The 14,137-nt window shown below is 46.0% G+C and overlaps 1 protein-coding gene across 1 annotated transcript in view; it reads right to left on the reverse strand.

Annotated features, from left to right (window-relative positions):
* Positions 1–4,309: 4,309 nt before the first annotated feature.
* LOC142563433 (uncharacterized) overlaps positions 4,310–14,137 on the reverse strand; it is a 148,208-nt gene continuing 138,380 nt past the window's right edge. The window contains exons 8-9 of the mRNA XM_075673988.1: positions 10,578–10,646; positions 4,310–4,321 (exon numbers count right to left, since the gene is read on the reverse strand). Coding sequence (XP_075530103.1) covers positions 4,310–4,321; positions 10,578–10,646 — 81 coding nt within the window. The remainder of the gene's footprint in view (positions 4,322–10,577; positions 10,647–14,137) is intronic.

Genomic DNA, 14,137 nt, shown 5'->3' on the forward strand with positions numbered 1-14,137 from the left:
CAGCTCTTGTTTAAAATGTAAATACTAGTTCGCCTAGTTCCTCCCAAGTTCCCCTCTACGACCTTGAACCCGTACGAATGGTGGCAGCGGCGAGATCGTCCGACAACTCTTACAGTGGTAAAGTATTCCAAAGCGATATCGAGGAAAATTCCGCAATCTGTTGAGCATAGTTAGTTCGCACTTTAGGTAGACGGAAATTATTATTGAGTGCAAATACAGTGTGACTATGAGCTATCAGGTCGCAAGGTGAGAAGCAGATCGATGGTAGTTCCTTAGTCATATATTTACAGAATAAAATCCTCAGAATATATTTGGTGAGTTCTGAAATGGTTAGGATGTTTTATGTAGTAGTGATTTTCCATTTGCAAAGCGTGGACTGCTTGTAATAATTCTTATGGATTGGTTCTCAATTACCTGGAGGGATGCCAAGTGAGTGTTATAAGTGTTACCCCAGCATAATATGCCGTAGTTAATACATGAGTGAATGAATGAGTGGTATTGCGAGAATAATGTGTTATGTGTAAAGTAGGGACGAGTTTTGATTAGAACGCGAATACCGTGTGCTATTTCCTTTTTGATGCGAGGAATGTGATCTTTATATTTCAAGTTGCAGTCAAGAGAAATCCCAAGTAAAGATGAGCATGGACTGGCAGAGATAGAGTGTGAGCCAAAAGTTAAAGAAGGGGAGGATGCCGAATGAGTTGATATGATGAAAATACAACAAATTTAGTCTTGGTGGCATTAATAGATAATAGGTTAGCATAACACCAACTTAAAACATTCTCTAGATCAGTATTTAGCTTGTTAATAAGAAGTGGCATGTTTTTATCAGAGGCAAATATGGTAGTATCATCAGCATACATAATGCCGAGTAGACGACAAACAGTTAGGTAGGTCATTGATATCAATCAAAAACGGTAGTGCTCCTAAGATGGATCCTTGAGGGACGCCAATGTTAGTGGTTTGTTCTCTGGCATAGACATTAGACATAGACACAACCTCAACTCTGTTTGATACGTAACTTTTTAATAGTGAGAGCGCAAGACCACGAACACCGATAGCCCCAACCTTAGCAAAAAGGATAACATGGTTTAAGCAGTCGAATGCCTTTGTTAGATTGATGAAAACTGAATCTGCAAATAGACCATCGTCAATTATTTTTTAATTGGTCACTTAGAAGCCTGAGTGCCAAATCTGTGGAGTATCCATTACGCAAGCCAAATTGGCATGAAGAGAGAACACTAAATTTAGTGAGATATGTGGTTAGACGCAATTCGATTAATTTCTCCAGAACTTTGCCAAAAGAAGGTAATATACAAATAGGGCGGTAGTTATCTAGTAATGTGCTGTCACCTTTATTTTAGAACTGGAATGGCTTTACCGCGCTTAAGCTCATCAGGAAACACACCAGTCTTATTTTGCCTGTTTCGAGTGCCATAGATAACGTAAATCTTCATTTCTCTAAGTCCCCCTGAATTTCGCTCAACTCCAACCCGCCGACTGTCAGCACTGTGCACGCGCACTGAAAATGCTAGAAAGGAGAAAGCAGCGGACAAAACCAAACATCTGAAAAAATACGTTAAGTGCGCGACACATGTTATCTACAAGATCCTCTTGAAGTGTGGTGAGGTCTGTATTGGCACAACTTGCCGACGCGCCAAAGACCGGATGCGCGAGCATTGTGCGTTGACCAACGCTCAAGGAGCTGGTCACTTGGTGTTTCGTTGTCGTCTTTGCCGTCAGCGTGACTGCACACCACTTTTCTGAAAATGCGACGATTCTTGGCAGGGGCACGCCGAAAACCGAAAGAGAAATATTTGATTTCAGTTCAAAGTTGGGCGAGTTGGTATACATGTATAATGGGAACACCGCGAACAAGACGGTGACGGAGTCGTCTTGTTTTTCTTATTTTGTTTTCTTCGTTTATTTTGTTCTTGTGTTTTAATTGTAAAGTTCTTCTGCGTTGTTGTGTTGTTCTTGTGTGTTTTATCTTGTTTATCTTATTCTCTTATTTTCTTTTTCTTAATATTTCTTATTATGAATAAGAAATATTTGAGGCGTTCTGTATCAGTATACAAGAGGAAGTAAAATGCATCAGTGTTCCATCTATCTCTCTGAGCGATAAAGAGATAGCTTTTCTAAAAGGCAGAATTTAAATATGAGGTAGTTAGGGCAAAACGGTGTGTTCATCAATGTAAAGAATTCGTACCATGCTAAGAGCAATGCGCATGCGTCGGTGGTTTGATGTTCGAGGGTTGATTCATGTTTGTAAATATATGTCACTTGCTATTGCAGCGTTGTGGTGTCTCTTCATTCTGTCGTGTTTGCGTCTCACTTTTCTCGCTGGTTTTCCCAAGATAGTTGCGTAGCTGAAGTAGAGACGGCTGCATTGCTCTGGAGTCGGTTAAGCTGTCCGGCAGTCGCGAAGTCGAGGCAAAGATAGAGAAGATTTAGGTACAAATCACTCAGAGTGTGCCGATAAGGCAGTAATGCGGGCTGACGAGATATGTAACGGCCAGCACGAGGCGCGAGAAGATGACACAAAAGTGACTTCGAAGAAAAAGCGCTGCATAAAAAAGGCGCTGTAAAGATCGGAAGGCGGTAGAGAGTATTATGCAGCAGAAGAAAATGGGAAGCGTCAAGCAGCAAGATCCGTGCACAAAGAAAAAAGTGTGCGATCACCGTCGACATTTGCCCTTCAAGCGCGTCAGGCCTACCGCACATAACGACTCAAAGAAGCATACTCTTCGCGAACGCGGAAAGGGAACGGGGCGATTGTGGTCCCAGTTGTTCCGTTGTTCTTTTCGTGGTGCAACATGCATTTCTAGGGAGCGCAAGGAGGCGGGACGAGACGAGGTGGTAGGGAGAGACGAAGCGGCCAGACGAGGTCATTATGAAAGCACGTCGCCAGGACGCAGATTGGCAGGAGTCTGTAACGTCTGCAAAGAGGCGATAGAATGTCTGTCGTTTTTTTTTTTTGTTCCTGTATAGTCAGAATAGCTTCCAGGGTGCGACCATCTCAAGTCAGGCTCAAAAAATAGTTTTTGTGAGTGTATCGGAGCGACCAACTAAAGGCAGGATTCCGAGGAAACTAGTTTGTCTATTTTTTGAGCATTTCAGAAATTTTCACGATTTTAGATTAGTGTCTCTTTCAAAAGTTATGAGCATTGTTTAGGTTTTCGTTTGAGGAGCTATCAAGTTTCGAAGATGCACTTTGAGTAATGCTTCACTTTCGCGAAGTGATCATTAATGAGTAGTTAGGGTTTTTTTTTGCGAGTGACTTCAACAGTCCAGAGAGAGAGACAAAAGGGAAGGAAGGACAGGGAGGTTACCCAGTGTAAATACCGGCTGGCTACCCTGTGCTGGGGAAAGGGGTAAAGGGAATAAAAGCAGAAGGAAGCGCAAAGAAAACTAGAAAGATGCACACAGTAACGCGATGTTACGCGCAACAATAGTCAAAGGCGTTCGCACAATTCACATGTCCTTAAGAACTTGAGCAAAGCCCTTAAGGCCTTAAGTGCCCGAACCCGTCTGGACCAGTGTCCTAGAACTTACTCTTCTGTGAAGGGGAGATTGTCCAGTTTTTCGAGCACGGTCACGAGCACTTTTCTTTGCACATTGAAACGTGGACAGTCACACAGGAGGTGCGCGATCGTCTCTTCGCAGCCGAAGGTGTCGCAAGCAGGGCTGTCGACCATTCCAATGCGGAAGGAATAGGACTTCGTGAATGCCACGCCGAGCCATAGGCGGCACAGAAGTGTTGCTTCCGCTCGTGGCAACCCTGGTGGAAGACAGAGTTGTAAACTTGGATCCAATCTGTGAAGACGTCTGTTCGTGAATTCACTGGTGTTCCACAGAGTTAGCGTAAGCTCGCGTGCGAGGGAGCGAAGACTTGTGGCTGCATCTGTTCTTGACAGCGGTATGGGTACAATCTGGGCACCATCATGGGCTTTCCGGGCAGCGTCATCCGCATTGTCATTTCCCGAAATTCCGCAGTGACCCGGTATCCACTGGTAGATGATGTTGTGTCCCTTATCGATTGCGTAATGGTGGAGTAGTCGGATGTTTGCGACTAATTGCACATTTGGTCCGTGGTTGAAAGGGGACAGCAGACACTGGAGAGCTGCCTTTAAATCACAAAAGATGGACCATGAATGTGGTGATTGGTATTCAATTGTCAAGGTTATTTCAAAGAAATGTTGTAACAGTGTGCGTATTAGTTAGGCCATGTTAAAAATGTAAGTGCTTAGTTAAAGCTAAGCGCTTTGGTTTTCAGTGAGTGAGAACACTGAGAAGTGCCGGTAGTTCCTTAGCGCGCATCCTGTGCAGACGGAAGCCAACAGACTGTCACTGGGTCACTCGTGTGTGTTGATGGCGGCAGCGGTCTAAGTTTTCTATTAACCGTGCGTGGGAGTAGATTATAGCAGGCGCAGTTTTCTTAAAAGGTTCTTGTGAGTGCGTAAGTTACGTAAGCTTAAATTTATTGTTCTTTTAAGGTGTGTCCTGTACAGGCAAAAGAAAGAAACTTGAGTAAACGTTAGGAAACTTCTGCCGGAAACGCAAGTGTGCGTTGTGAATAATGACATCCAAATTGCGGCAATTTTGATTAAGCATCCGCAGAGTTGCCGAGCTTGTTCAGTGGGATCAGTAGAAGCGATAAGCAGTCCATTATGACACAGTATGAGCAGGCTATTCGTGAAATTAAACAGCAAATGTTATGCTGAAGCACTGGATATTTATAGCCTTTAGTTTTTGTACGTATTACTATCCTTCCTTTGAATAACGAGGTAAGTAGTATTATTATGGGCTGGGAGCTACCCTCGTAGCTTGAAAACATTGCTTGCATATGGTTATAATAGTAGTTTTCATTGTTTGTGAAACTTCTTTGGGCTTTATTTGCAACCACAATATCACTCTGGCCTTGTCGGCATTCCAGAAGACATGGGAAGCTGTTTAGAAAGGTGGTTAGATCTGCATTATCAAACTTGAAGAAAAAAAGTCGTACAGGATTAAGCGTGATATAGTAAGAGCGTGGCGAGTCGAGAGTCAAGAGCCTGCGCTGGCACGTGGGGCAACGCTATGTTTTTTTTTTCTTGTTTCGTTCTCAATGGAACAGGATCCAGCAGTTTGTCACACGAAGCTCGTCGCCAGTGTACCACAAGCTGCATCGGCGTTCTTCAAGGCCACCGAATTGAGTTCACCGCCAACTCAGAACTTCCGGGGCTAGGAGTACCGTTAGATACGGACCACTATAGAGTGAGTATTGGTCAAGTTCTTCGAACGCAACCAGTCGCCGTTGCACGGCAATTATGATGCAAAGGTGCACGTCGACCATGACATCGGACTCGTCAGACACGTTGGCTGTCCCTCCTTCATGTGCCGCGTGTGGAGCTTTTGTCTCCCATTTCGTCACGCGTACCAAAATAGCAGCTGGAAGCCGGCACCGTTTGGGGTCACTGACCCTTGTCACGGGAAACGATGGTTGCATACTGTAATGTCGTTCAAGACGAACTGTCCGCTCCAGCTTACCGCATTCCAGGCAAACAGGCAACGCCGGACGGAGGCGGCCATCGGAGAATAGAACCCACGAAGTGTCCCCATTGGACGAGCATGACGCCGCTTTCACGGGCCCGGGCCCAAAAATTGGATGAACCTGACGACACCTGCACGGGCCCCATGATTGGATGTACACGACGGTACCTGTACGGGCTCGATAGCTGACTAAAAATGCCGCGACCCCGACGGACTGAAGGAGTTATAAGGCAGAGAAACATTCGGAAGAGAGGAACGTTCTTGCCGAGGATCGCAACGACCGATTTGCTGCCTCCCGTAATGACGAGATTTTTACTATTATTTTACCTGTTTCCAGTCCTGTTAATAATGGAAAGAAGCCTTCATTTCTCTAAGTGTCCCGCAACTCCGGCTAACTCCAACACGCATCGGCAAGATCCAGTAATAGCCTACAAACTACGTTCGTTCGTCTCGTTACATGCACTAAAGCTTCACTTCTACACCCGATGAATCGAGAGACAAAAAGTAATATTAAACGATACCTCCAACGACGTAGCTATTGGCGTAGCAACACGCATCATCGCCAGTGGACCACTACGTGGCACGCCGGCAATGATTAGTCATAGTGGTCTGTACTCAACACATTTTAGTGAACATACGACCAAGCGGGGTGGCTGTTACTCCCAAAGGCGCTTTTGAGACACCAAAAAGGTGTGACGCTGGCAGACGTGAAACATACCGAAGCTTCCTCAGAAGGCTTTCATTCGGGACACCCATGAGCGTGTCACGGATCTAGGCCTCCGATGTCATGGTGTGTGCTGCGTTGTTTCCAGCGACACCGACGTGACAGGGACAGATGCATGGGAGGCATGAGATGTAGTTCACAGTGCAGCCTACATTTATGTAGGCTGCATTGGGGACTATGGGGACTATGGGGACTATAAGATGCTATGGGGACTCCATTCCGCAACGGTTTTCTGGTGGCGATGGCCAGCACGCGACAGCTTGATCGATGTCAAATTATAATGCAAGGCATGTCGAAATCCCCAATCTTCTTAGAAACATAATGATGATAAATTGTAAATTTAGTGTTATCATTTGTACAGCTTATTCCAATAGAGAATTTCACTTGCGCGTGGTTTTCAAAGCATTATTGCGTGAGTTCCAACTCTCACGTCGTGTTATTTCACCTCCATGTCGGTGGTGAACTGGAAACCTCTACGGTAGCGGGCGGTAAATTTCGACGTGGTGTTGTCGCAACGCTACCTTCGTAGAGGCCGTGAGCCAGCATACTGATCTCTAGATCATCCCAAGAGCGCGAGGACTCGTTATACAGCTTCGGCACTTTTAATCTCTCAGTTCTCCGAGGGGAATACATCAATGACGGAGTGCTGCGAACCATAGGGATATATCCCCAGGCCTGGGAACTACAGACTTTGCTTTAAAATACTTTCTAAATCCAGAGAAAAATTCGTTCTATGACATGCAAACTCAGGCGCTTGTAAAACCAGTTCTCCGGCGCGGCAATGACCGATACGTGGAAGTGCTCACATGTTTTCATTTCAGTCAGTCAAAATTGCGTTCACATTGGCAGGCGAAGTTTGGTATGTCATCGTCCTTTAATGCAGTGAACGCCTGTCTACAAGCAACCGACAAGATATGAATGTCCCCCTTTAAATAAAGCATTCATCTGTAACCCACAAAAGAAACTAATGCTGCAATGTCATACAAAGCAGCAGCTGCTAATCTCGGCATAAGTGGACACACGTACAGTGCTCAGCGATTGAAACGCGACACTCAGACAGCATGGCGGCCGGCGCTTTTTGCGCCACCGGTGATCGCTGGATGATCGCTGAGGAGGCCCAATGCACTTACGATGCATCAAAAGGATTCTCGCTTAGATATGACGTAAAACGCATCATCTCAGTGTTCCCCGCGCATACCGGTGGCGCAAGAATGTACCGTCTGACGTGTTGTCTGAGTGTCGCGTTCCAATCGCTGAGCACTGTAACTAGCGCTGAGCATTACTAGGCGAACGGGGCATTGCGTCGCTTTCTATGCTCTCAAATTTACCATCCATAGGCAGAGCGACAGACTCGCATTGTAGAGTACCAGCGGTCCCGTGTTTGGGTGAGTTTTAGCATATATGAATCGGGATGCTGGGAGGACACTTAAGCTTCGTATTTAAGAGTGGAAAGCGAGAGCATTAACAGATCCCTGACTGCTTCTCGCGTTTCCCGGCAACTGCAGCTTGTATAACCGTAATTTTTACTGCAAACGCTGGCGGCGAACTATATGCACGAAGGCGATCTTTAAGGTTCTTCCTTTCTTTAGAGCGCAGCTCAGAGGCGCCCGCTCCTGCGGCGAGCGTCGGCGTAACCGAGCGAGCGAGCGCAGTGGAATAAAAAAAAGAATGCGGAGCACAGCGGGGGATGAAATACGCGAGGAAGAAAGCGCAGAAGAAGGTGCAGCAGAACCATGAGGCGGAAAGGGGAGGTGGGTATGGCGAAGATGTGAGAAGGAAAGCGTACTGCGGCGACGATGACTACGAGATGGCACCACCATAGCGCGCATCGTGTGGGAGGTATGTCGGCGGCGGCTCCTGCTGTGAATGGCGCCCACGCGTCACCCAGCCGCTGGCTTTCGCCATCCCCAGATTAGCGATGCAGTCGCGGCGCACTTCGCTCCTTTTGAAACATGCCGCACGAAACAGATTGTACGATCCATCAAATATATCGCGGCATGAAAATAATTATAGAGCTACGCTCAAATTTCGGTTGAAAGAGTATCGTAATCGTCAGTGAGTTTTCCCCCTCGACTCCGCGCGCCGCCGCCGCGGAAGCGAGCGCCATCTGGATGGTGTTGCAAGCAAGAGAGCGGAGCGCACCACTCTGTGTATGGTAGATATGCGGGAAAAGGGGATTGCGTTTTAGTTCAACATGAAAAAAAAAACATGTTTCCATGTATATTCAAATTACAATCCGACGCTATCATGTCTGTAGGTTGTGCGTAACTCATTCTTTACGATTTTTCAGGCGGATTTTGTTTTCAGAAATTCAGTTAGTTCAGTAACGCCTGTAGACCACACGGAGGGCCTGCGTTGTTCGGTATGCATGCTTCGGAATGATTATTCGCTCACCGGGCATCGGACGCCGACACCGGATTTTCTGCGACACGGGGGCCGTTAAAGCTGTCGCGTTAAAATTGGCCGCGTATCTGCGCGCTTCGTTGCAACTGACTTGTGAGCGCGCAAACTTGATGCTTGTACGTCGGTACATCGCAGCATGGAAGAAAAATTTATTGCAGTCAGTTTGTACTGGTGTCGTGAAGGGACAAGCTGTTTTCACATTTATACATGTTCTGCAATACGGTGTAGTCGAGTGCCATCTGCTTTAGAATTCAAATAAGCCTCCGTGTCAATCTGGGATTTTTGTTGTTGAAATTTGTTTTGCCTATGGAGCGATACCCGCCGTGGTTGCTCAGTGGCTATGGTGTTGGGCTGCTGAGCACGAGGTCGCGGGATCGAATCCCGGCCATGGCGGCCGCATTTCGATGGGGGCGAAATGCGAAAACACCCGTGTGCTTAGATTTAGGTGCACGTTAAAGAACCCCAGGTGGTCAAAATTTCCGGAGTCCTCCACTACGGCGTGCCTCATAATCAGAAAGTGGTTTTGGCACGTAAAACCCCAAATATTATTATTATTATTATGGAGCGAGTAGAAATGTGCTAACCTCTTGTCCTCTGAATGTAGTTTTAAGCAGGAGCCTGTGTTAGCAAGACTTGCATTTTCAGCTTGAGTGCAGCCACTTCATTATTTGAATATATAAGATGAGCTTGGAAATAAGTTTAAACTATAAATTTTCATTTTATTTGCATATAAAGAAAAGTATATCTTTAGAAAAATCACATTGACAAACTGAAGAAGTGTATTTTACAAAAATCTAGAGAAATCTAGGGAATTTCTTAATCCAATTTAGGGGAAAGCTGGCTTTGGATGTTGGCAGCACTGCTGTGACCTAATGTTATCAAAATTAATATACCTCAAACGACCAAAAAAAAACGGTTTACACACTCTTGAACACGTCGTAAACTCTTCGATTATATTACGACAGGCTTTCTGCAAGGTGCTGGACTGTTATGTTTGACGTAGCGTATTTTACAGAGGCCACATGAGAACAATAAAGGTGTTCGAGCAGTTCTGCCGGAAGCACTCTATGTTTCTATAATTCCTCTTTAGCGTAGTAATGAGTGACCGCGTTAGGCCTACTGGGTCTTTTGCAGGACACGTCTTCGACACGTTTTGGTTCACCACAAAAGGTGTCGCAATTTCTGAAAGAAGCTTCATAGTATGGGTGCTCACACACAACATCTTTATCCTGGATTTTTTCCCCTAAAAGGTAGATCGGTCCTTTCCATTGTATTTGCAACATATCTCTCGCCTCCAGCAGCATTCAACGAAAGCCGTTGACTCCTGTAGAAAATACAATGTTACAGTTTCAAAACCAGGCGCTGAATAAAAAGACTGGTTTCTTCAAGTATTTTTTTTTCCTTTGTGCTACAAGGTTCACACAATCTTCAAACAAAACAAACCCAGGCAGTTCTGGTTCCACATGGTCATTTCCTCGAAGCATAAAAGCTGAAAAGTCACTCCCACATAGGGCATTTCTAAGACGAAAGAGTTGGCCCCACGCATAAAGAAGTAGGTCTGAGTAGTAGAAGTAAAAGTAAACACTCCGACCACAGTGGAGTGCGTCGAAGGGGACACTGTTGGCTTCCTCAGTACTAAATGCTGGGGGTGTAACAGCTTGTCCTAAAGGGACGATTGGTTTATCATTTAGAGGCTAATGGTTGAGGAAACGGTGTCATTGCACGGTGCACTAACTGCCCTTCCCTATTTAGTCAGCTTTGACTAAGGGTGTAGGACTAAGCCCAAGCAGCCACGCACGTGGGCTCGCTGGTCCTTATCAAAAGACCTCAGTTCTGTGGCACCAAATGCTACTGAGTGTTTCTTTTTTTCAGAGTAGCACAGCTTCCGGTAAAGAGTACTTCAGTACATTATACTCACTTGGTGAATCAGCTGTGCGTTCTCCTCTTGAGCACTTAGAAGTTCCCCTCGCAACGAGCTTACTTCTTCCTGCAGGGACAGAAACAAAGGCTGTGTTGTCTGCAGTGCAATCCAATGCGCACAGCAACAATCTCGACAAGGCTTAGTGCGCTACATGGAGATACACAAGAAACAACCGGGTTCATTTGATAGATAACTTTACACATCATTCTGAGTTCAATTGATAGAAAACCCCCACAATGCGTTGGCGGGCTAGTTGGTGCGAATCCATGAAAACTTTGTTTAGCGCAAAACAACAGACACAAGAAAGACGACCGGACAAGGTGCCTTGTAGCGCCTTGTCCTGTCGTCTTTCTCGTGTCTGTTGTTTTGCTCTAAACAAAGTTTTCATTGGTAGATAACCATACACATCATTCTGAGTTTGCAGGTTCGACTGTCGCCAGCGGCAAGTTCTGTGCCCCTTTCATTTTTCCTCGTTAGTTCATTTGTACTAAATACCAACAGCTCACTCCCCCTAACATTTCCTAGCATTTCTGTTCTGCTGACTTAAGTAACGATGAAATGAGAGACGCTCGCTTCCCTTGATTTATGTCGCTCATTAGATCTTGCTTCGGCCCGTATAGCCAGCTATGTAGGATATCATTCTGAAGGGTTATCAATATTCGCCTTTTCGATGCCCTTGATGGGGCGGCGCCGTCGAGCAATGCTGGCGGATAGATCCAGAACTTTGCCGATGCTCAGCTTGAGCTTATCACATGTTTCCTCGATTAATATGTTATATCGCGGTGCTTCGTTGAAGGCGAACGCGAATGTCCTGTGCCGGCCAAACACTTTATAGCGGTTGGTGTGGAACAAAAGGTGCCGCGATCGAAGTACATGCTTGCAAACGTGTGCGGTGTAAATGCAGCCACATACCATATGTGTGCGTTTCCGTGATGTTTTTATTGCAGTCGGCATCAGTGACGCTGAATGCTACTGTAAAGCGGAAAGATCGAAGTGTAAGCACGTCATCGGTATGCTGATATACTGCTACCAGAAAGAAATAGTTTAATTTATCTGTTTGCTTGGTACGGCAGATAGCCAACTGATACTACTCACGCCGATGACTCGTTTTCTTTTCAGTGCCGCAATCGGAACGACCACTGTATTAGACGCACTCGCAATTTAGGTAAAACGTGCGTTTCTAAATCATTTATTTCGATACGCCGATACGAAATGCAGGCGTACATGTGTGCTAGCGATAACGTCGAGCGGTCGTCTACTGATACGCGGGCACATTTTATCGTGAGCTGCCACTTCGCCAAGGATGTGATTATTTGCTAGAGAGATCACGAGTGCGTAGCATGTTTTGTGGTCGCTTGAATCTTCGTGTAAGGCATGAACTTGGTAAAGCTTCGCGTAGCTGACGCTCGAATGTAGGCTTACTTAATGGACAAGTTAAGACGTAGTATCTCTCCATTGTTGTTCATTGACAGTTTAAAATAAACGTTTATTTGCTTAGGTTTTCCATTATTTGCACTCATAGTACATTTTCTCAGAAACAGGCCTACCGAGCTACCTCACTTGAGCTGCAGCAACATTTAATGTGCCTGGGAATAAAAATAGTCGGCGCATGAAGCCTACTCGCCCGTGGAACTGACAAAGCTGTGCACTGAGATCACATATCTCGTGTCTATATGCTGCTCAGGACGGTACAAGTATTTGGTTGGAAAACTGAGTTGCTGCTGTCCAGGTGCCAGACTTTGTCTACATCCCCTTCGCGAATGGACACACTTCATTCTACCTGAAACGGAAAATTGACGTGCAACCTTCAAGCTAAAGTGATTCCTCGGCGTTCTGCGGTTGTCTGCTACAACCGACTTGCATTCCCAAGGAGAGCTCACGTGAGCCACTTGTGTATAGTGGAGTTTGTCCAAGCTGTCCATAACGCGCCACTCCTCGTATACGATCGCCTGTACGACGTCCACAATTGGCAAGGTCCGCCGAAATTGTGAGATGCACTAGATATCTTGGGAAGTATGTTACACATTTCTGCAACGTTTTGCGTATTACCTGAGCTTTCTTATCGCCCAAATACGTTTCATCTCTCGCACTGATTGTGGAGTAAGGTAAATGTTAAATACCAAGGCTGAATTCGTTTAACTCCCTATTCGTTCTATAGCCAAAGCATGTAGAGCTAGCGACAATTGCATCTGCTCGTGATTTATATTGCAAGGAAAAATGGTTTTATACTTATGCACGGAGCAATACAGGTGACTGTGCGAAACGGAATTATCTGCAAACTGAGCTGTTTATCAATTTAGTCAAAAACCTTTCCTCCTCAAGGTAGAACACGAAAACATGTGACGCCGCAGCCATTGCTAGCGGGAACACGGGAGCCCGTGTCAGCCCTCCGCGTTGTGCCACCAACTGCGCCTCATGAAGTTATGGCAGACGACTCGCCATGGCAGACAACTCGCTGGGCTTTTCGCCAATCGCTTTGATAGCGCATGCGCCGCAAGACTATATTATTAGTCGCCGATGGTGGGGCTCTCCGCATAGCGATGCCACTGCTCCCGTGTTCCCGCTAGCAAAAACCGCGACTGTACGTTCTAAAGTATAGAGAGAGAAAAAAATATAACTATAAGAATCGAAATTTGGGCAACTTGATACTGGTTGAAGATCTTGAAGGGGCAGTGCACCTCAACAACGACAGAAGGCCACAACTTTATTAAAAGGCATACACAAATTTAACAACCACAAGCTCCTGACAATGACGCCATTGATGGGAGAAGTGAAGATAGGTTGTAGTACTTAAGTTGGTGTATGGGGGGGGGGGGGGGGCGGGCGTATGCCTTTTAATAAAGGTAGTTGCCAGTTCAACGGTGTCCTGTGTGTTTCCTGCCGTCTGTCTTTGTTGTCTTCCGCTGCCCCTTGAAGATGTTCATGCACACCCGTGAGCAAAAGTATCCGGACCAGAGGGTCTCCGAAAAGCAGAGTTTCTTTGCAATTAGCATGCATAAACTGAAAATGACGAGTAGGCTGGAAAGTTCACAATGCCAAATTCGGATTGCAGTCCTCAATTTCATGTTGCATATACAGGCTGAGGAAAAAACGGCTTTCTCGCGGAATCCCTGCTCAGTATAGTTCTGCTCATGGGTGTACGTTCTCCTACATGCAGAAAGAAGTCATCTCTCAGAAATACCGCGAACATACATCTAACGTCGCGGCTACGCGCTAGCCCATCCGCAATTTCTGTGCCCATATCTTCGTGTCGCTTTTATTGTTCTTCCTGTCGCTTACGCATCAGACGCTGTGGTGTCGGAATTCGCTCGTACTCTTACGGTATGCGCGTATGCCACACAAAGTGCTTCGTGGCGCGGTCCCAAGGTTGCACTCATTTTGTGAACATCGCGAATATGGCAGCTGCACCAGCGGCGGGTCCAGATCAACCTCATACACTCTAAAAACAGTTGCACCCTTTGGGGTGTATATTTCCCAGACAACAATAAACGTCATCTGTCTTGTCCGCATTTACTTTGTTTAACGCGGTGAGCCCGGTACATTCCACTAACGAACGG

The sequence above is a fragment of the Dermacentor variabilis genome, chromosome 11 (genome assembly GCF_050947875.1).
Source record: "Dermacentor variabilis isolate Ectoservices chromosome 11, ASM5094787v1, whole genome shotgun sequence".
In the NCBI taxonomy this organism is placed as follows: Eukaryota; Metazoa; Arthropoda; class Arachnida; order Ixodida; family Ixodidae; genus Dermacentor; species Dermacentor variabilis.